The sequence below is a fragment of the Myxocyprinus asiaticus genome, chromosome 13 (genome assembly GCF_019703515.2).
Source record: "Myxocyprinus asiaticus isolate MX2 ecotype Aquarium Trade chromosome 13, UBuf_Myxa_2, whole genome shotgun sequence".
NCBI classification, from domain to species: Eukaryota; Metazoa; Chordata; class Actinopteri; order Cypriniformes; family Catostomidae; genus Myxocyprinus; species Myxocyprinus asiaticus.
Genome location: NC_059356.1, coordinates 43,703,432 through 43,726,636, shown reverse-complemented (window position 1 = coordinate 43,726,636; position 23,205 = coordinate 43,703,432). Strand labels below are relative to the sequence as shown.

Sequence of the window (23,205 nt, the reverse complement as noted above, 5' to 3'; positions counted from 1 at the left end):
AACACTTGAAAGTGCACATATGAAAATGCACAATATGGCCTATTATGTGTAAAACACAACATTACAATACAATATAGAGTATAAGAACGCTCGGTGCCTATGCTTGCGGGAATAGAACCCGCAACCTTAGCGTTCTGAGCACCATTTCAATAGGTTTGAAACACGACACTGTGAGCATGACAAATTAGCGCGCGCCTTTATTTTAAATCCATTTCGAATGCGCTCCCCTCCCCTGCCCGCCCTTTTGTTGTTATGACTACGAGGTCGTAAATCCGCCATGTTTTCCCTGTCGTTGCGACAGAGATGGAAGTTTTGAACGACATGACAGAAGAAAATAATACGGCAGCAACAGTTACCGACCAAACGGAGCATAGCAACATCACCGTCCCAGCCACACTTGGACACGAAGGTCTCATTCGAGACACGATCACTCTTTGGCTGCTTCAGTCTCGCTGGCAGCCTCCATTAGCTTTAATGTTATTTTACAGGAGCATTTTAGGCTGCTAATGCTGCTTAGCACAGATCTGTTTTGGTTTAGGATTTGAAAATGTATTCGTTTAAATGCCAGCTTTTCTTACTGCATTAGTTCTGCTTCAAGAAAATAACTTGTGTTTTGTGCATTATAGCGTTAGTTTAATGACAATTAAAGGAATATTCCAGGTTCAATGCAAGTTAAGCTCAATCGACAGCATGTATGGCGTAATGTTGATTACTACAAAATGCAATGTAAACTTAACCTTTTCTTAAGAAAAGAAAAGAAAAACAAAGGAGCAAAAATCGAGGTGAAATTGAGTCACTGACAATGGAAGTGAATGGGGGCCAATCCGCAAACCTTAAAATACTCACTGTTTCAAAAATATAGTCACAAGATGTAAACATTATACATGTTAATATGATTTTAGTATAATAAAATCTCTAACTAACTTTTCCTGAGTATAGTTATATCCAATTTTACAACTTTGTTGCCATAACGACGTAATGTCGTAACCCATAACATCCTAAAATGACAATTTAAACATCTTTACAGCTCAAATAATGCACAAGTTTTAACAGAAGAATTAATGTAAGTGCTTTTATAAAATGATAAGCTTCACATTTCTGCCTTTAAACCCTCCAAAAACTGACCCCATTCACTTCCATTGTAAGTGCCTCACTTGAACCCAGATTTTTGCTTTTTTTAAAGAAAAGGAGGGACGAGTCGAAATTATTTTTTGTGGTAATCAACATTATGCCACACAGGCTGTCGACTGAGCTTAACTTGTATTGAACCCGCAATATTCCTTTAAGCAGTTTCCTCCCCTAAATTCTCATTACTGTTGGAATGTGCCTGGTTGTTTTGCTTTATTGTTATTATTATCATTTTTAAATAATTCTTATTATTCTCACTTGTGAATCACATAAGGCTATATTATTACTAATGCAATACAGTACTTTAAGCTTAAATTTATTTTGAGTAAAATATAATGTTTTTTATTTTGGAGTGAAATATGACCTGGATGTGTTCTTGACAGGTTTTGTGAGATTTACGCATTCGTTGATCTTTGTGTTGTTTTGGTGTCATACAAGTAAAGTTTCATCATCCAGTATTTAGCAATTTATGTGATTTAGTGTGGCATATAAGGCTGATTAAATTAATTGTAGGGTTTTCCCTCTCAGATGAGGATATTCATAAATGTGGCAGATGTCTGGAGGAGTTCTCTGCTCTGGATGCTTTTATCCAACATAAACTCAGCAGGAGCTGCAAGCGTCCTATTCCAGACCATCAGGTTTGTGGATTGATATTGATCACTGATTCTTGAGTAGGCTACCAGATCTGGAACAAAACAGGTTACAGAAGTGCAAAATTGAAAGGAATTATTTTTGTTTAATTTGTTCAGTATGTCTGGGATTTGAACCTTCAACCTTTGGGTTACTGGCTCAAATCTTTAACCACTTAGCATGTCAACCACACTTAAAAGCACATTTTAATTGTAAGTAAATGTTTATTAAGCATTTGGACATCAGTGCTCATCTCTCTTTGTCCTGTTTCAGACAAATATTGATCATGATGAAGTTGTTTCTACTGAGGTGACACTAAGTGAAAATGGGTGCTCATCCCATGAGTCAGGGGCGTCCAACACAGGTGCTGCACTTTAAAAAAAAAAAAACATTTATTATTAAAGTCGTAGCAGTTTCATTTACATTGGGTGACCAGATGTGGAATTTTTTTGTGGGCCCCTATTTGAGAACCTTTTCATGTGACTTGTTCGAAATTTGTGATGTATTACGTTCTAAGATACGGGACAAATTTCAAATAAGATGTGATGCATAAAGAGTTGTTTTAAAGGAGTAGTTCACCCAAATAAATATTTATTATTATATGAAGACAAAAGCAGAAATTTCAAAAAGGACAAAAAAGCACCATGAGAGTTGTCCATAATGCTTTTGACCAAGTTTGAATATGCATAAATGCGAATGAGATTTAAAATCTATGATGGAGGGCAATATTTTAAGTGAATAATGACTTTTATTTCATCTGACGTTATTAATTGCCTTCTGGTGACTTGGAATATGCTTATGTATGAGTCCTATTTACTACTTTTATGGTACTTTTTTGTCCTTTTTGGAGCTAGACAGCCCCTAGTCACTTAAAAATGTCTCCTTTTGTGTGATCCAAGCAAAATCTGATCATCATAGTTATATACATAGTGATCCAGCTGTATTTGCTGAGTTCTAATTTAAATCTCTTTGTTCTTATGGACAATGGAGGAAAAAAAAGAGGCCGTTCAGCAAGAGAGGATGAGAGCTCCAGACCTGCTAAACTGGTTTTAAAGTTAAACAAAGAGGGACGATACATCTGTGACATGTGTGATAAGACTTTTAAAACGGTACAGTATTAGATATTGTTGATGTATTTGAATATGGATATTTTGTTGACATAATATAAAGTGTAGGAAAACAATGCTTGAAATCAAAATTGACCATGTTCACTTTTTTAATTCACGGTCCTTGTCTTATTGTGAAAGATTCATCAGTGTAAGTAATTAAAAGAAAAGTGTTTATCTTCGTAATCATTCATCAAAATGTAATAACTTGCTTTGCCTTTGTAATACATTTTTGGCTGACATCACCAAGCCCTCTATTTGTAATGTTATTTTATTTATTTTTTCACATTTTTTCCTCCAATCATCTGTCATATTGAGACCACTTTTACAATCCAATCAGATGGAAAAAATCAAGTCCCACCCTATTTTTTTTCCTGTTTCTATTGAAAATACATCACGTTGTTGAGATTGGTTGCGAACATCTCTTCATATGGACTTATTTATCTATAATATAGCTAAATCAGCAGTGTTTGTCTTATTTGGAAGTTTGCATTTGAAACTCTTTCAAAGATGTGTTCAGTTATGAACTTAATTTATATGTCTTTCAGACTAATATCCTGAGAACGCACATGTTTACGCACACCGATCAGAAGGACTTTAAGTGTGAAATATGTGAGACTGCATTCAGGACTAAGGGCTCGTTGATCCGCCACAAACGTCGACACACAGGTAAAACTAAACAATGAGAGGCGGTGTTCTTAAAATGGACTTTATATTGTATAATAAAAGTAATTTGGTATCCTTTTAAGTTTTCAGGATTGTCCTTTGGGGAATCATAATGTAATTTTCTTTGGCAGATGAGCGTCCATACTGCTGCAATCAGTGTGGATTGGCGTTCAGAGAGTCCGGAGCTCTAACGAGACATCAGAAGTCTCTCACACCTTGTACCGAGAAGATTCGTTTCAGCCAATGTAAAGAGATACTTGTCAGCAAGGATGGAGTTCGTAAAGGTAATTCAGATCTCAAAGTTTGCTGAAAGAAAACATCAAAATATCAGCTTAAATATTGTTTGCATGCTCCAGTATTTTAAGAAGTGTTATTCATGCGAAGATTAATTTGCAAAACTCTTTGGGAGTGAGTGTTTTTCTGATTCTCTTTCCATTGGGTACTGCTCTAAAAGTTCAGCAGGTTCCTCCTGACCTGGAGAAGGAGCAGCTTCCTGTGTTGAGTGTGGTGGAAGCTGGCCAGGAGATCATCCAGATCCGGGTTGTAGATGATACAGGACAAGTGCAACAGGTCTGAGACTTACAATATTGAACTTTACAGTAAAAGATATCACTAGGAAATTTCTTGTCACTTAAACAGTGACATTTTTAAAGAGAGTCAGTGTGCTTGAGTGTTTTTGGTCACTTTTACGTCCCCCAGATGGGGGCTTTTCCGAGATATGAACATGCATATAGTAGGAGGTCTTTGTATATGCATGTTCATAAATGTTATAACCCTACTTATGTTAAACCTTTATGTCACCATTTAAATAAATTTTTCCCCAATCCTGGTCTCCGTGACCTGAATTGTATGTGTCAAATAAGAAAGACATCCAAAATGGGCAGTTTTGGGGATACCAAGATTGAAAGCCACTGGTTGTGAAATGGTTGTGATGAGATATTTTGTGGTAATTTCTTCAAATAAAAAATTAGGGGTGTAACATTTGTGTGGTTCTATCATTTATGGGGGCTTGTCTGGGTTATGAACCTGCATACTCAAGGACCTCCCAGTAATATGTAGGTTCATATCCCAGACGAGCCCCCATAAATGTTAGAACCCAACTAAAGTTACACATTTTTTACTTAAAATCATCACAAAATGTAATTTATTTCTCTGTTTAAGTCAGTGTTTCCCAATCCTGGTCTTGGAGTACACTCAACACAACATATTCTGGATGTCTCCATGACCTGAATTTGGTGTGTCGAATCCAAAATTTTCGGTGTTGGGTGTACCCCATAAGCAGGATCGAAAAACACTGGTTTAAGTGGTGAGAATTTTTTGGGAGATTTCTTCAAATATAAAATTAGGGGTGTAACATTTATGGGGACTTGTCCGGGATATGAATCTGCATGTTCTAGAAACTCGCCGTATATGCTGGATCTTTTCTCGGATGAGCCCACATAAATGGTATAACCCAATTAATGTTACATGCCTAATACCCCTAGACTATCTGGAGAGTAGAAGTGACCAGAAACACTCAAGCACTCTAGCTCTATTTACATAGAGATATTAATTTTGGTGAGGTCAATTCAAATTAAGATAACTGTTTGCATTTATCCCCCCCCCCAAAAAAAAGAAATGTTTACTTAAATTCACAAAGATATTTGTAGCTTGCTCACGTCATATTGTGGTCTAGTTTAATGTAGTTACTCTACCCTTCAACAGATTGTGTCTCAGCCTCAGACTGCAACTGTGGTTGGAGCAGACAATCTAATCTGCCAGGCCATCATCAACTCTGGCATCGCACTGGAAACAGAAGCCACAGAGGTGGCCGAGCAGGCAGAGGCTCAGTCACATAAAGAAGCCCTGCAGACTCCTGATGCTGAGGCTAAACTCACAGAGATCCAGGTAACAGAAGAGTGTGTGGAGACAGTGGCCGAGGAGACACTGGTGAGATTCTTTTGCCATTCTAATTGATTTGATTTGCAGAACAACACAGATAAGACTATGAACAGAACCAGTTAGCTCTATTTCATTTGGTTTTGTTTTATTTGTGAAATAAGTTTGATTAATTCCAAACTTCTACAGCATTTTTCATTTCATATGAGTGTTTTTTTTATTTTATTCACCGTAGGATTCCTCCATAAAGGAAGGAGAACCTTCTGAATCGAAATCATACAAATGCCCTCACTGTGAGCGCATGTTCAAGACATTGGCATACCTGCGAGTTCATGTGAAAGGGCATGTTGGTAAGTTTCAAACTGCTTAAGGCTATTTCTTTAAAAACAAATTCAACATAATTTCCCCAGACTTTTTCCCCATGTATTTTATGCTTGAAAAACATATTTGGTCATAAGCTTTTGAGTTACATGTCCAGAAATCTGCCGGAATTCCAGATAGAGGTGAAGCAGTTGGTATTTTTAGTTTCCCAGTACTAGGAACTAGTTGCTGAACTACATTAATTTACTTTTCAACTGTCACAATGAAGCCCTTTTTTCACAGGTTTCAAGCTGTTCAAATGCATAATATGTCAGAAGGAGTTCCTGACAGGCTACGTGCTAAAAAAACACATGAAGACGCACGTTAGTGAGCGCCGCTACAAATGTGGAGAATGTGGCAAACTGTTTAAAGCCATTGGACACGTGCGGGAACACATAAGAGCTCATTCAGATGAACGGCCATACCACTGCAACTTCTGCAACAAGAGCTACAAGACCAAGGTGAGACTAAATCTAAGACTAAAGCTGCAAAGATAATCCTACATTGTCATATTTATATCTTATCTGTTGTGCACCAGAATGCTTTGCAGGTGCACCATCGTACTCATGCAGATGAAAAGCCGCACGTGTGTCCGCACTGCTCCCATGGGTTCCGGGAAAAGAGCTCTTTGGTGCGGCACATTCGACATCATACGGGAGAAAAACCCTTCAAGTGCTCGAAATGTGGGCGGGGCTTTGCTGAGCATGGAACGCTTAACCGTCACATGCGAGCAAAAGGTTTGTACACTGTATCTTTACAATAAATAAATAATCAGAATAATGACTAATTAGTGCGTGATTGCCCTCCACTGCACTTATATAAGCCCATCTACAAAAGTGGATGTTTGAAAACTACTATACAAGGTCAACAAAAAAATGACATGTTTTTCGGTCTTATGAAAAGCAATAAATATAAGATTTGGAAACAATACTCTGTACCATCAATAACATTGTTTACCAAAGTATTCCCGAGCCCATGCCATGTTATCCATTACAGACGCATGATGGTTTTTAAGACAGTGACATCTAAGGGATCAGAGATATTTTGTTTTGTTGAATTATGTTAAACATGAAGTACCTTGTCTTTATAATATTTTTGTTCGAATACAAAGTAAATTTTTTGGAATTGGGGTTTTAAGTATTTCTTTATTTCATGAAAGCATGTCTGATATAGAATAAAAACGATTGACTTTGAACCCTTCTGAACCACATTTTTGTGTTATTGAAAGACTTTTGAAGTGCTGCTGACAAGGTAAAAGTCTTCTCCAAAACGTAGGATGCATGATTCGGTTCGATTTACGATATGAGGTTCATGATTCGATGTAATCTAGATTCCATATAATAACAATTAAATGACAAAATATTACAGAACATTTTTATTTTCTGAAAGAAATGTTGGAGCAAAATGCTCAAATTCTCATCAAAATAAAGTTCTTTAAAACACAATATAAATGCTCAAAGTTTAAATAATAAGAGTTGTCCATATACCTTTCTCTATAAGAAAAGATCACAAACAAATAAGCTTTCAAAAATAGTGGGCTGCATTCAGGCTGATCAGGTGCAGAACAAGAAATAGAATGGAACAAAACTTGTCCTGAAAAAAGTATGTGAAAGTGTATTTTACATTCATTCGTATGAGAAATGCTAAAAAGGCTACTGTCACTTTAAGGGTTCATTGAGCGCTTCACGGTGTTTCGGTTCAGCAAACATCAACGAGAATCTCTCAGTTTTGTTAGTGCATCTATGCTGTAGAGATTAAAATTGATATTTCTTTTTTACTTTTTTACTAAAGAACAGAAAGGATATTAAGACACATTATTCAGTGAGGGTGGGGAGCACTTCATCTTTGACACACATTACACGGAGGAAACGATCCGCTTAATCTCAAGCTATTTTCATCAAAACAAGGCAATTTTCCAGGTTTTCCAGTTCTTACATTTTTAAAAGCTAAATTCAAGCACTTCAAGGACCTTGTGTGAACCCTGTAAACAGTGTAGAAGAAAGTGCAGTAGGGGTAAATTCAAGCAATAAAGAGATTACGATGTTTGACGGGTCATTTCAATTATGATCACATGGACAGAAAATGTTGCGAATTTCGAAATATCAAGTTATGCCATGAAATGGTTCAGCGTTTTTTTGGTTCACGATATATCGTAATTCGATATATCGTCCCATCCCTAGTGTTTTATAATGATTCTGTTTTTGTGTGTGTGGTTAGGAGGCTGTTTTGCTGTGCAGCAGAAGGACTCTGAACACACAGGGAGCTCTGAGGAGCAGGAGGTGACCACAGAAAGCATCTCCACCACCATAGTATCAGATGATCCTCACGCTGTCCTGGTGGCATTCTCCTCAGTAGTGACTGACACTCAGCAATACATCATAGGGGTAAACGTCATGTCACTCTTACAGTGTGTTACTGTTTGCTAGTAAAGTGTACAGAGTTTTACGACATGATCTAATTTTTGACTGAAATGGGTCTTCAATGGCCGATATATTGGCAATACAAATTAATTTATAGAGCAAAATTATCAAAATTATCAGTTTTAAATTTACTATTTAAAGGTATGTGTTTGAGTAAAATGAAAATTTTTGTTTTATTTGATAAAAAACAACATTTCTCCCAAATTCCAAATAAAAATATTTTATTTTTAGCATTTATTTGCAGAAAATGACAACTGGTCAAAATAACAAAAAAGATGACGTGTTTTCAGACCTCAAGTAATGCAAAGAAAGCAAGTTCATCACCGATCCTCCACCAAATTTCACAGTGGGTGCGAGACACTGTGGCTTGAAGGCCTCTCCAGGTCTCCGTCTAACCATTAGACGACCAGGTGGAGGATCGGTGATGATCTGGGGGTGCTTCAGCAAGGCTGGAATTGGGCAGATTCGTCTTTGTGAAGAACGCGTGAATCAAGCCACGTACAAGGTTATCCTGGAAGAAAATTTGTTTCCTTCTGCTCTGACAATGTTCCCCAACTCTGAGGATTGGTTTTTCCAGCAGGACAATGCTCCATGCCACACAGCCAGGTCAATCAAGGTGTGGATGGAGGACCACCAGATCAAGACCCTGTCATGGCCAGTCCAATCTCCAGACCTGCACCCCATTGAAAACCTCTGGAATGTGATCAAGAGGAAGATGGATGGCCACAAGCCATCAGACAAAGCTGAGCTGCTTGAATTGTTGCGCAGGAGTGGCAAAAAGTCACCCAACAGCAATGTGAAAGACTGATGGAAAGCGTGCAAAGACGCATGAAAGCTGTGGTTGAAAATCAGGGTTATTACACCAAATATTGATTTCTGAACTCTTCTTAAGTTAAAACATTAGTATTGTGTTGTTTAAAATGAATATGAACTTGTTTTCTTTGCATTATTTGAGGTCTGAAAACACGGCATCTTTTTTGTTATTTTGACCAGTTGTCATTTTCTGCAAATAAATGCTCTAAATGACACAATTTTTATTTGGAATTTGGGAGAAATGTTTTCAGTACTTTATAGAATAAAAAAAAATGTTCATTTCAACACATTCCTATAAATAGTAAATCCAGAGAAACTGATAATTTTGCAGTGGTCTCTTAATTTTTTCCAGAGATGTATTTATTTTCAAGTCAAGTGTCAGTAATATCAAAATGTTTGAGTCAAGAATATCAAGAAATTTTCTCAGTTACATCATATGACCTGAACAGAATGTGCCTTTTCATAAAAATATTCATTTTTAATATGACAAAATAATAATAATTTTTTTTAACTTCTTGAGGGTCGAAAGGATTTTATTTGTTACATGAAAGCAAAATGGCTACCTACATCACATGACTTTGATTTTTGCAAAAGTTTTTAAAATATAAATCATATTTTAAAATAAAATAGTTTGTGCTTTTTTTTTTTTTTTTTTTTTCCAGAAATAATAATATGATTATTCCAAACTACTTATGCCAACATTTCGGTTAAACCCCAGGTATACTTCGTTCCTGATCGGATCGCTCCTGGTCAAAGTTTACTCTTCTAACCGTGTACAAATATGAATGCGTTTGACACATGCGCACTACGACTGCTTTGCGATACTCTTTTTGTAAAGTCAACGGCAGGCACATGCAATTGTATCTGTCTGAATCCTGGAAGACGACAAGGAATACCCACTACACAACACGGCCACCTCAAGTAACGCCCTCTTTGGATCATAAAGCGATTCTGTTGGCAAAAAAAACTATGAAAATCCTATGCAATCGCTGTATGATTCATATTGTTTTAAGTGTGTCAATATAAAAAAGAATAACTTTTAAACTGCCACATAACCTATTTTTAAACCAAAGATATAAATGGTGAAATTAAACATTTCTCTATTCTATTTTCCCTAGTTAGCTCACAAGCTAACCAGTTAGCCTATTAGCTTAGCACACTGTTAGCTTCTTCTCCTCTTCATTTTCATCACATATCTCCTCACTGTCGCCACCTAGTGATACGGTGGAATGATTCTATTCAGTAGAACTTTTAAGTTGTGGTATATTTAAGAATTTTACTAACTTTTCAATTTTTAATCTTCGTGGTTAAGTTTATGGGTAGGAATTGGTGTAGGTGTACAATTGCTGCGAGACTCCAAATAAACACAGCAAACATAGTGTATGAATTTGACATCCAACTGTTGCAAGATTTGAGCATTTTGCTGGTTTTTTGAAAGGAGGCGTAACTTGTAGTGGGTGTGCCTTGTAGGGTGCGTTTCTTGTAGTAGACTTGCAGGACAGACCCTGCTCGGCACGTTTGGCTGACAATGCGCACAGTGGAGGACTGTCCACGTGTCGAGAAAATCTGGTCCGCGTGTAGACAGTCTGCGCAGACTGTGTTGATGATGAAATCTGCATCATGCATACTTTGCATGGAGTGATCACAACACGGACAACCAAAGTATACTTTGGCCTTTACACTACATGACTTTTCTTAATATAAGCCACAAAAAAATATCAATATGCAGGGCTCGACAATAAGGACTGCCCGATGGCCCGGGGCCAGTGTGAGAGAGATTCGGGCCAGTTGCTAGAACTGTCACTTGCCCGATCGGGCCAGTGCTGCATTTATAACATTAGTGCAAGCAAACAACAAGTGAGAGAGCACAAAAATTAAACAGAGCGAACGAAGTCTTCTAACCGAGGAGCGAGCACGAGTATATTTATCTGCAAGGATGCGCGAGTGCATAATATACTGGACGTGCCAAGGCACAGTCCTGTGCACACACAAGATCGTGCAGACACCGAGCGCACTCTCCTAGCACTGTCCTCGCTCTTTTCCAAGTGTCTTAGCAGCAGCTATTACCAATGTGTAGAAAATAGCAGGAAAAAAACCCCACTTAATGAATTTTGTAGTGGGATTTAACGTCTTGTGCAACATTTTAAGTATCCCGCAAATTCCGTGTTCACAGTGCGCAAAATCCCCACATTTTTTGTTTTTACATGTTGGTGAAAAGCAGTAATCCACACATTGGAACACAAAAAATCAACAGTTTCATTCTATAGGACTGAAAATCCATGTCTCTCCGTGCATATGTCTCATCATCATCTCTCTTCGTGCAGCGTAGACTGTTTAACGTGCATGTGCTCTCGTAAAGGGACAGAGTGCAAGTTTTATTCCCACTGTAAAAAAAAAGCAAATTTTCTCTCATTAATTCGCCTTTAGAGATGAAGTGCCTAATGAGACGTAATAAACTTTGTTAAACCCCAGTTATACACGTGCCTGGAATTCACGAGCTGTTTAGTATCCAAAATGTAAGTATACATTTAATTAGGTTAGTTTCAAAATGTAATCATTAATTCAACATTATAATGGCGTTTGATATGAAAAGAAACAAAATCTATATGGCTATTAGGCTATTATTATCTGAGCTGTTCAGCTGCAGGGTGAAGATGAATATTTGAAACAGTCTACTTCATATCATCCTCATAACACCTGTTACATGTCTCATTTCTGGACCATACAGGTATTTTTGTTTTTGTGCTTTGTGCATCAGTCTGTGTTGGTCTTTAGGTTGTCTGATTTCATGTTATATGCACATTCTTAATTCACAGATTAGGCCTAATATCTCCCTAATGTATATTACACATCACAACTGATTTGGTAGCAAGTATCTTCTCAGGGATTCATATGTTTATTACATTCAGACAATAATCACATCTTTAACTCCGTGATTAAATCTTTGATCCTGTGTGTGAATCCACTACACATGGCCAAAAGTTGCATGACAGCATGACTAAACGGGTGACCGAAAACCCATCATCTGCACAACAGAACTCTTCACTTAAAAGCACATGTGTAAATGGCAGGACGGCTGAGGTTAATATGATGTATTTATGAATTTATATCTGTAAAGCGCTTATATGGGATTACATAAGGCATAAATCATATCTTGCAAATTATAAATGTGATTCAGTTTGGGGGGACATTGTCTTAAAAACATAATATATGAAAATATATATATATATATCTTTGGACACATTTTTAAAAGCCATGATGGTAAAAACAGCTATTTATCATTTTTGTGTTGGGGCCAGTGAAAATTTTGGCAGGGCCAGTAAAAATCTGAAGCACTGGCCCAACCAGGCCAGTAGAAAAAATCCTTAGTGTTGAGCCCTGTAATATGACTTTGAACTCATCAATTAAAAACATGTTCATCATAGAAGAGGTGTATTCAAGTAATTGTTTTGTGTGAATTGCATTTGTTTTGTATTTTTGAATAATTTATAAAATCTGGTCAAAAAAATGTGTGACCCTCATACAACTGTTAGTTCCAGTGTTCCGGTGAGACATACATAACATTGATGAAATTAAATGAACATTGATAATATCAAAAATAGCCTATCATGACACTAGACAAGATCATAGGGTGATATTGTTGCCGCTGTAAAAGAATATCTCATTTAGGGAGATTAGTTATTGAAATATAGCCACTAAGATTACACATTTTTTTTAATCCATTTTTTGTAGTCACCATCTGAGGAAGCAACTCATGAGGAGGGCGTAGCAATAATCCAAGACAATCAGCAGCCGGTAAATTTATTATAATTTTTTTTCTTCAGATTTATCCATATCAAACCAAATAAAATGCTACCTAGATAAAGTGACTGCAGTATTGTAATCTGATTGGTTGATTGTGTCTGAACTCAGTTGGACAGCAACATCATGAAAGTGGTGCAACAGATCGTGAGCCAATCACATGGAGGCCACCAGATCATCGTGCGTAACGTGTCCCCCGACGAAACCCCCGGCATCTCCGACTGCGGAGACACCATCACCATAGCCACACCGGAGAGCTTGACTGAACAGGTGGCCATGACCCTGGCTAATGCCATCAGTGATGGCACCATCCTTACCACTACCGCAGAGGGCACTGATGAGACTCCACAGACCACAGTTGCCATGGTAGCGAGCGAGAACATTGAGACAATCGAACAGGAGGAGCAATACGTCATTGCTTCGCCGGATGAAATGGAAATTCAGACTGAGGTAGTGGTCTAAGATAGCAAACAACTAAAAAGTTTTATTTGTTGGGTAGGTCAACAGCCATGGTGTAGCATTTCAGTTCTTTTTGAGGCCTTTTTCTTCATAGTGCTACACATGTTTTGGACTTAAAACAAGCAAGTGGAAGCCCATTTGTCTCGTAAATTGTGCTTGGGGAAAATGTCAGTATTAATAAGTTTGTGTCTTTGGGTTTTAAATGGGCTATAGGTTTTTCTGAATCATATTTTAGTTTGCATCAGATAGTAAAACCTAATTAATGTGTTTGTTCTATTGATATATTTTCAGTCATTGCAATATATACATATAAACTTCTGTGTACAGCTGAACTGTCATTTTAATGACTCCGCCATAACAAATTCCCTGTCAGGTTGATTGGCGTATACTTATACACCGATCAACCACAACATTAAAACCACCTGCCTAATATTGTGTAGGTCCCCCTCATGCCGCCAAAACAGCGCCAACCTGCATCTCAGAATAACATTCTGTGATGCTATTCTTCTCACCACAGTTGTAAAGAGCAGTTATCTGAGTCACCATAGACTTCGTCAGTTCGAACCAGTCTGGTCATTCTCTGGCCAGACAGGCTGGTTTGAGTATTTCTGTAACTGCTGATCTCCTGGGATTTTCACACACAACAGTCTCTAGAATTTACTCCAAATGGTGCCAGAAACAAAAAACATCCAGTAAGCGGCAGTTCTGTGGACGGAAATGCCTTGTTGATGAGAGAGGTCAACAGAGAATGATCAGACTGGTTCGAACTGACAAAGTCTACGGTAACTCAGATAACCGCTCTGTACAATTTTGGTGAGAAGAATAGCATCTCGGAATGCTATTCTGACTACCACCCCTGGAGTTCGCTAGTTCGAATCCCAGGGTGTGCTGAGTGAGTCCAGCCAGGTCTCCTAAGCAACCAAATTGGCCCGGTTGCTAGGGAGGGTAGAGTCACATGGGGTAACCTCCTCATGGTCCCTGTAATGTGGTTCGTTCTCGGTGGGGTGCGTGGTGAGTTGAGCGCGGATGCCGTGGTGGATGGCGTGAAGCCTCCACACGCGCTATGTCTCCGTGGCAACGAGCTCAACAAGCCACGTGATAAGATGCGCGGGTTGATGGTCTCAGAAGCGGAGTCAACTGGGATTCATCCTCCGCCACCCGGATTGAGGCGAATCACTACGCGACCATGAGGACTTAAAAGCGCACTGGGAATTGGGCATTCCAAATTGGGTAAAAAAAAAAAGAATGCTATTCTGAGATGCAGGTTGCCACAGTTTTGGCAGCATGAGGGGGACCTACACAATATTAGGCAGGTGGTTTTAATGTTGTGGCTGATCGGTGTACAGTTGAAGTCAGACGTTTACATACACCTTAGCCAAATACATTTTAACTCAGTTTTTCACAATTCCTGACATATAATCATAGAAAACATTCCCTGTCTTAAGTCAGTTAGGATCACTACTTTATTTTAAGAATGTGAAATGTCAGAATGATACGAGAGAAAATGATTTGTTTCAGCTTTTATTTCTTTCATCACATTCCCAGTTGGTCAGAAGTTTAGATACACTTTATTAGTATTTGTTAGCATTGCCTTTAAATTGTTTAACTTGGGTGAAACCTTTTGGGTAGACTTCCACAAGCTTCTCACAAAAAGTTGCTGGAAATTTGGCCCATTCCTCAAGACTGAACTGGTGAAAACTGAGTCAGGTTTGTAGGCTTCTTTGCTCGCACACACTTTTTCAGTTCTGCCCACACATTTTCTGTCAGATTGAGGTCAGGGCCTTAAGCCATTTTGCCACAATTTTGGAGGTATGCTTGGGGTCATTGTCCATTTGGAAGACCCATTTGCAACTGAGCTTTAACTTCCTGGCTGATGTCTTGAGATGTTCCTTCAATATATCCACATAATTTTCCTTCCTCATAATGTCATCTGTTTTGTGAAGTGCACCAGTCCCTCCTGCAGCAAAGCACCCCCACAACATGATGTTGCCACCCCCATGCTTCAGGGTTGGGATGGTGAACTTCGGCTTGCAAGCCTCACCCTTTTTCCTCCAAACATAACAATGGTCATTATGGCCAAATTGTAAAATTTTAGTTTCATTAGACCAGAGGACATTTCTCCAAAAGGTAAGATCTTTGTCCCCATGTGCACTTGCAATCTGTAGTCTGGCTTTTTTATGGTGGTTTTGGAGCAGTGGCTAATTCCTTGCTGAGCAGCCTTTTAAGTTATGTTGATATAGGACTCGTTCTACTGTGGATATAGATACTTTTCTACCTCGAGCATCTTTACACGGTCATTTGCTGTTGTTCTGGGATTGATGCGCACCAAACTACGTTTATCTCTAGGAGACAGAATGCGTCTCCTTCCTAGCGGTATGATGGCTGCATGGTCCCATGGTGTATATACTTGCGTACTATTGTTTGTACAGATGAACGTGGTACCTTCAGGCATTTGGAAATTGCTCCCAAGTATGAACCAGACTTGTGGAAGTCCACAATTTTTTTTCTGATTTCTTTTGATTTTCCCATGATGTCAAGCAAAGAGGCACTGATTTTGAAGGTAGATCTTAAAATACATCCACAGGTACACCTCCAATTCAGTACACCTCCTATCAGAAGCTAACTGGCTAATTGCCTAAATGCTTGACATAATTTTCTGGAATTTTCCAAGCTGCTTAAAGGCACAGTTAACTTAGTGTATGTAAACTTCTCACCCACTGGAATTGTGATATAGTCAATTAAAAGTGAAACAATCTGCCTGTAAACAATTGTTGGAAAAATTACTTCTGTCATGCACAAAGTAGATGTCCTAAACGACTTGCCAAAACTATAGTTTGCTAATATGGAATCTGTGGAGTGGTTAAAAATGAGTTTGAATGACTTCAACATAAGTGTATGTAAACTTTTGACTTCAACTGTCATCTATACTCATCATGACTACATAACAAAACATATTGCCAACATTAACAGGGCCCATATGAGACATGCCTGGGAATAAAAGTACAAAATTCAAACGTTAAATATATTTGTATGCTGCTTTGTATTTTTTCATTTAATGACCAGTGCACACATATTGTGTAATGCATAGTTAATGCTTAATAATGCAGTCTGCTTAAACTTATTTGGCTGGCACCAACGAGGCCCAGAAATAATGTTAGCCAAATAGCTACTTACTCATTGTTTAGTCTACTGTTGTAAGCAATGCAGCCTTTCTTAAAGCTTGCTAATATTTTGTGTAATAAAGGGTACGGCAGTAATAGCACATCATTTTAGATTTGAAAAAGGTATGTTCTATTGGGATATGTTGAAATGCTCTAGAGGGTGAACATGTTCAAAACTCCTCCTCAAAAGTGGGAGCTCTGTTCTGGTGTGGAACCAACATGATCACACGGGAAGTCGGCACGTTGTTTCAGAGAGTCCTGGTAACCTAGGACCAGCCATATCATGCAGACTCACCAACAAGTGCCATCTCCTATCTCCAGCATGTTTACCTTCCCCATGACCGTAAGCGCATTGTGTCAGCAGCATGGGAGACTCGGGTTCAGATCCTGCATGGAAACCAGGAAAGGAATCGTGTTCGCATAATCAGTGATGACTTGCATTTTTCCCTCTAATATTTAACTTTTACTCCACTGATGGGTAGGTTTAGGTTTGGGGTTTGGGTTGGGGGTTACAGTTTATAAAAGATTCCTCCTCGCTGTATTATAGCCCGTACAGCTGAAAACAACTCTCTTTTGGCACCCCTCTGTGGACATTTCACCTGGGAAATGTAGCTGACAAGTGTCCATATGTCCAACAACACTTACCGCTTTGGCCACTGGGGGCAGAGTTTCAAATTTTGGTTTGCACAGACCGGTTTCAAGAAAATTCAACCTACTGTTTTCAAAACCACTGTGAGATATATCTGCTAGAACACTTCTTTTTTCATGATCCAATCAAGGGAGGCCGGGCAGGGTCCTAAAGTAGAAAGACTAACTAAATTGTGCCAGAAGACCAAAAATGACCAAAACGGCAATTACGAGTGGGGTAGCCAATGGGGTGGCCAGGCTTCGGTCCATGGTGGCCACAGCCACCCCTGACCACCCCCTAGCTCTGCCTCTGCATATGGCTAAAGAAAGCATTCAAAACATTTACTGCACAAAAAATATGGCAGCTGTCCACCCCCTTACAGGCTTGTGAATTGCTATTTTTTTATTAGTATTATTTATTTCTGAGAATCACTCTTCTCTGACACAGTTTTATTGTTAAAATGCGTGTGTTGTAATTGATGTGCAATTCTACAATTCTACAAGACTGCGTGGCTTAGATTGCCTTTAGATTTTGGAGAAGAAAGCACTTCTTTGAATTTACATTATTTAATCGTGTACATTGGTTCCACATGAATCTATTAAGTTACGTCAACATAATTTTTCCTCTTGGTTTAATTGAATAGTTCTTTGCCAGAAAATATAATTTGTTTACGTAATTTCAATATAATGGTAAATGGTTCAAAATATGTTATTTTCAGGAGACCCAAGTAAGTAGCCTCAAAGTGATTTTATATACGTGTCCCTAACATGATTCATATCTTCAGTTTTACCTAATATTCTTGTTGTATTACAGATTTATTTTATAAGGTGATGCTAGTTAGTATACATTAGTATGCTAAATGCTAAGTAGCAATTGCTCCTTGAGTAAAGCAATGTACAGCACATGCTTTGTTTACCCGTCCTCAAGCTAAGCAAAAGCCCTGCGTAACAGAATCGGTTCTAAATCCCAAAATAACTGAACATTAAACACTATCAAGTCTGCCCCTTTTCTCACCTTGCTCAAAAATACATGAAAGACACTTCATTTCAACATTTTTACTCACATCAAGTCCCAGGCAAAGCATGCTGGGGACTACAAATCCCCTGCCCAACAAGGATTAAGTAAACTCCTTAAACATTAAGTAGATTGAATGCAATTAAATTACATTGTAACAATGTTCAAGAATTGTGCTGCATTAGTTCATTTTTTTTTACATACTTGAATGGTTCACTTTCACCCTACATAATTTTTACAATCTCACTGTATTTCATCATTGAAGTAATATGTTTCAAAAGACATTACATTTCACAAAATATGTCATGCAGGTTTTGAATGACATGAAGCTGTGTAAATTGTGGAAGAATTTTAATTTTAGGGTGAACTAATCTCCAAAATAAGACATTGCTGATTATTTAGTCAAGATTTATTGTACAAGTGAAGAACTTGGAAACGTGAGCTAAGAAAAACACAGTGTAAGTGTGCAAAATGTTTGGGTTTCAATTTTTTTTTTATTCGTGTTTATTATTTTTTTATCTGCAACCGCAATACTTTAGGCGGGAAATTTATGCCATGTTTTTCCAGTCATGCTCTCAGCATTAGACAGTGGCTGTAGAAGCATCATTCTGGCAGATCTGGGCCATAATGGAGCTCTGCTCACCTCTGTCCCCCTGTCAGGTCATCACTACATATGCTGTTTCAATAGATGCAGTGCCTTGATTTTTACACTTTAGGCCTTCATATACGCCCATATTATTCCACATTATTACACGTTTCCACTAAAAATGAATCCCTGACCTGACTTGCTACTGATCCATATAGAGTCATTTACACCTTCTGGTTTGATATCTTTCAGAATTATCTTAAAGATGAAAACCTAGACTTACTTATTAGTAGTATCAAATGCCATAAGACATTTAAGACACTGATTATTGCATAAAATTACAATCAGCAAGTAGGGTGAATCGGGTCATGTCCAGGTCATATTTCACCTCAAAATCAAATGAGAGGAAAAAAAAATGTTTTGCAGAAATAAAATGATGCCAATTATTAGTATCATTTTAATTTTTGTTTAGAATTAAGCACATTCAAACTTTTTCCCTCCTGAAACAGTTTCATTGAAAGAACAGTCTTAATTTTCATGTTATCCTGACTCAATAGCATAAAAGCATAATTGCAACAGATACTGTCAATGTATAAGTAGTTGACCATTTCAAAAATGTATCATTAAGTATTTTTGCATCACAGTAAAAAGAATGAGATTTGTTTTGCATTACAGTAATTGGAATTTGAGGGGGAAATGTGCTTAAATGCCATGGAAATATGCTAAATATGATATTTGACATGACGTGAAATATAACACAGGCATTGTCTTAAAGGAATAGTTCACCAAAAAATGAAAATTCTCTCATCATTTACTCACCCTCATGCCATCCCAGATATGTTTGAGTGTCTTTCATCTGCTGAACTCAAATTAAGATTTTTAGAAGAATTTCTCAGCACTTTTGGTCCATAAAATGCAAGTGAATGGGTGCCAAAATTCTGAAGCTCCAAAAATCACATAAGGCAGCATAAAAGTAATCTGCAAAACTCCAGTGGTTAAATCCATATCTTCAGATGCGATTTGATAGGTGTGGGTGAGAAACAGATCAATATTTAAGTCCTTTTTACTATAAATTCTTCTCTCTGCCCAGACAATCTCCACTTTAACGTTCACATTCTTCTTCTGTTTTTGGTGATTCACATTCTTCATGCATATCGTCCCCTACTGGGCAGGGAGAAGAATTTCTAGAAAGAAAAAAAAAGTTTTTATTTACTAAAATACTTTTATAATGCCTTTATGTGCTTTTTGGAGTATTACAATTCTGGCACCCATTCACTTGCATTGTTTGGACCTACAGAGCTGAGATACTCTTCTAAAAATCTTAATTTGTGTTTAGCAGATGAAAGAAAGTCATAAACATCTGGGATGGCATGAGGGTGAGTAAATGATAAGATAATTTTCACTTTTGAGTGAACTATTCATTTAACAGGTTTAGTGAGATTTTGTATTTGTTTTTTGTTTTTCAAAGTGACTGTATACTTTTTACAAGGACCTTATTTGGAGTATCCTTTGGTAAAGTGTCTTGCTCAAGGGCACAATGTTGATGGCCTATTGGCTGTTCTTTGCAGGGATTGAACAAGCAACTATCTGGCTACCAGTGAACTTAAACCACTATACTACGGCCCTCCCCATTACCTTCTAATTACATGCTATAATACAATTAATATCATATTACAGAAAACATTTCACCTCACTAAATATGAACTGTTTTTGGTGTTTTGAGACAGTTTTATTTGCATAAGGAAGGGAAGGTTGGAAGAAGGATCCTAGATTGGAAGCGTAGAAGCAGAACTGGAATTAAAAGACAACTAACTGTACCACAGCATCTCTGAGGATCTGTAATCAGAGCGCTGTCCTTTGCTTTTGTGACAGGCAGTTTCTGGGTCACTCTTATGCCTGTAGAGAGGCCCAATTCACCAGCATCAGAGAGAGAGAGAGAGGAAGAGGGAGGTATTTATAGAAAAATGGGGCTTCACTGTACCTTTTTCTTGTAAAAGAATCATTAAAGGACCCAGCTAGCTTGTCCCAGATTTCTTCTCAGGGCTCTGCAGCAGGGCAGAACCATGCTAAGTGGAGATATAGTGCCAGGGCTGCAGAGAGCCTGATAGCATTCTCTTGGTCTAGACCTGTTCATTGAAAGATCATCAATGGAGGTAAAGACCTGCTGGACTGGTTGCATCATTGAAAGCTTTTTTTTTTATAATCATGGAGGGGTGAATTGTTGAGCAAGGGGATGATGAGGTGCTGACCTGAGGTGACCTTGGAACTTGACTCCATACAGTTTGATGTAGACACTCCTAGATGACTCTAAAACCATGATGAGAAGGTTTTTGAAGAGCCAGAAGGGCCGTTTCTCCCTTCGCCAAAGCCGTTTGGGATCCCGAAGTGCCTCCAAAGACTTCTGTAAGTTTCATATTGTTCAGTACCATTGATGTGCATTACAATTATCTAGTGTTATTTTTATCCTGTAGTTACAATTATATATAATATTAATCTTGTGATGTTAAGATATTTTTTTTATTAACATAAAAAAAAAACATTCAAAACAGTTTTTTTAGATTAACAATTAAAGCAATAATTCGTATTATTATGTCATTACTGTTATTTAGATCATTATTAAGATTATAATAAATAATCTTAGCAATATGTACAAGTAAACACTTGCATGAGATATCATTGTTTATATACTGTCATATACTGTACAATCATTGTGTGTGTGTGTGTGTGTGTGTGTGTGTGTGTGTGTGTGTGTGTGGTATACACTACATAAGAATTCATGATGTTTCTCCAATTCCACAGACCCAAACACCAACATATTGAGAGAAATTCCACTGAATATTGGCAAGTATTAGCAACTGCTTGACCATTCCAAATCATTCGTTATTAGGTCATGCATTCAGTCGTATGTGATGCAGTGCAGTTACTACATAATCTAGGTTATGTACTTCTCAGGTTCTCATATATTTCAAGGGCAAGGGTGTAGCCTTGTTTTAAATGGAGAGTAGATTAGGCATTTTTCGATTCCTTCATAGACAGATTCATTATCCCATTCCTCCATTATGATGGATGGATTGATGGACTGATGCATAGATTGATAGATGGATAGACAGACAGACAGACAGACAGATATACGGATGGATGGATGGATGGATGGATGGACAGAGAGATAGATAGACAGACAGACGGATGGATGGATAGATGATATATGGATGGACGGACAGGTGGACAGATAGATGGATGGACAGATATACAGACAGATGGATAAACAGATAGATGGATGGATAAACAGATATACAGACAGATAGATGGATAGACAGACAGATATACAGACAGATAGATGGATAGACAGACAGATATATGGATGGACAGATAGATGGATAGACAGACAGATATACGGATGGACGGACAGACTGACAGATAGATGGACAAACAGACAGATATATGGACAGACAGATCGATGGATAGACAGACAGATAGATAGATGGATGAATAGACAGACAGACAGATATACGGATGAATTAATGGATGGATGGATGGACGGACGGAGAGATTGACAGATAGACAGACAGACAGATGGATGGATGAACAGACAGAAAGATGGATAGACAGACAGATGGATAGACAGAGATATACAGACAGATAGATGGATAGACAGACAGATATACAGATGGATGGACAGATAGATGGATAGACAGACAGACAGATATATGGATGGATGGATGGATAGATGGAAGGACGGACGAGAGATAGATAGGTAGATAGACAGACGGATAGATAGATGGATTGACAGACAGATATATGGACGGACAGACAGATAGATGGGTAGACAGACAGATATAAAGACGGATGGATGGACAGATAGATGGATAGACAGACAGATATACGGATGGATGGATAGACAGACAGACAGACAGACAGATAGATAGATAGATAGATAGATAGGTGGATGGACTGACGGAAAGACGGACAGACGGATGGACAGATAGATAGATGGGTAAATGGACTGTTGGACAGACGGACAGATAGATGGATAGATGGATGGGTTGGTGGGTGGATGGATGGACTGACAGATGGATGGATGGACAGATGGATGGATGGACAGACGGATTTAAAATAAAAGCTCTAAGGCTCTTTCAAATATCTCTCACAGTAATGGTTTTGTTTATTGATTTTATAAAGAGTTGGCCCTGCCTGCAAATAACCAGGGCTGGCCAGAAGACTTCGGCTTTAAGCTGGGTGGAGATGGACCCAGTTACATCCTCTCTGTGGTGGAGGGCAGCAGTGCGTTCATGGCCGGGCTGCAGCCAGGTGATCAGGTTCTGGAGATCGATGGGCAGAACGTCTCCTCTTTTAGCACTAAAGCTCTTATTGCTTTGGCTCAGACCCTCAAGACGGTGCCGCCCAGCATCGGAGTCGTGTCAAGAATTGAACAGGTCACTTAATCTTGATGGGGTCATGTCATTTACTGCTATCAACAAAGCTGACATCAGTTCTATTTCAATTGACCTAATTCACAAGAAAATTTCAGTTGCTGGGGAATTCAGTTGATTAATAC

The 23,205-nt window shown here is 38.2% G+C and overlaps 2 protein-coding genes across 7 annotated transcripts in view; both read left to right on the top strand.

Annotated features, from left to right (window-relative positions):
• Positions 1-305: 305 nt before the first annotated feature.
• On the top strand, positions 306-13,611 carry LOC127450226 (transcription factor E4F1-like). Of its 4 annotated transcripts, none has more exons than XM_051714138.1 (14): positions 306-409; positions 1,657-1,766; positions 2,032-2,122; positions 2,749-2,867; positions 3,413-3,533; positions 3,662-3,814; positions 3,985-4,100; positions 5,235-5,417; positions 5,644-5,758; positions 6,012-6,229; positions 6,307-6,505; positions 7,986-8,152; positions 12,734-12,796; positions 12,914-13,611. In XM_051714138.1, exons 1-14 carry the CDS (start codon positions 322-324, stop codon positions 13,262-13,264), a joined length of 2,094 nt encoding a protein of 697 aa, XP_051570098.1. In that variant the 5' UTR covers positions 306-321; the 3' UTR covers positions 13,265-13,611. The 4 variants fall into 4 exon arrangements, with proteins under 4 accessions (XP_051570098.1, XP_051570097.1, XP_051570100.1 ...); XM_051714137.1 differs by having other exon boundaries at positions 5,235-5,459; XM_051714140.1 differs by lacking the exons at positions 12,734-12,796; positions 12,914-13,611 and adding an exon at positions 8,769-9,572 and having other exon boundaries at positions 5,235-5,459.
• Positions 13,612-20,752: 7,141 nt separating this feature from the next.
• Positions 20,753-23,205, top strand: part of LOC127450213 (delphilin-like) — a 46,754-nt gene continuing 44,301 nt past the window's right edge. For 2 of the 3 annotated variants that reach the window (XM_051714098.1, XM_051714099.1), the window contains exon 1: positions 22,898-23,083. In XM_051714098.1, coding sequence (XP_051570058.1) covers positions 22,940-23,083 — 144 coding nt within the window. In that variant the 5' untranslated portion in view covers positions 22,898-22,939. Of the gene's footprint in view, positions 21,054-21,449; positions 21,493-22,827; positions 23,084-23,205 lie in introns of those variants that run through there. The other variant, XM_051714101.1, reaches the window with a different exon arrangement.

Bases quoted from the DNA above. Each gene is read 5' to 3' on its own strand.
- LOC127450226 (XM_051714137.1), top strand. From the start codon at position 322: ATGACAGAAGAAAATAATACGGCAGCAACAGTTACCGACCAAACGGAG. The intron at 2,868-3,412 runs GTACAGTATTAG...TATGTCTTTCAG, and splicing joins GTGATAAGACTTTTAAAACG to ACTAATATCCTGAGAACGCA. The intron at 5,759-6,011 runs GTAAGTTTCAAA...CTTTTTTCACAG, and splicing joins TCATGTGAAAGGGCATGTTG to GTTTCAAGCTGTTCAAATGC.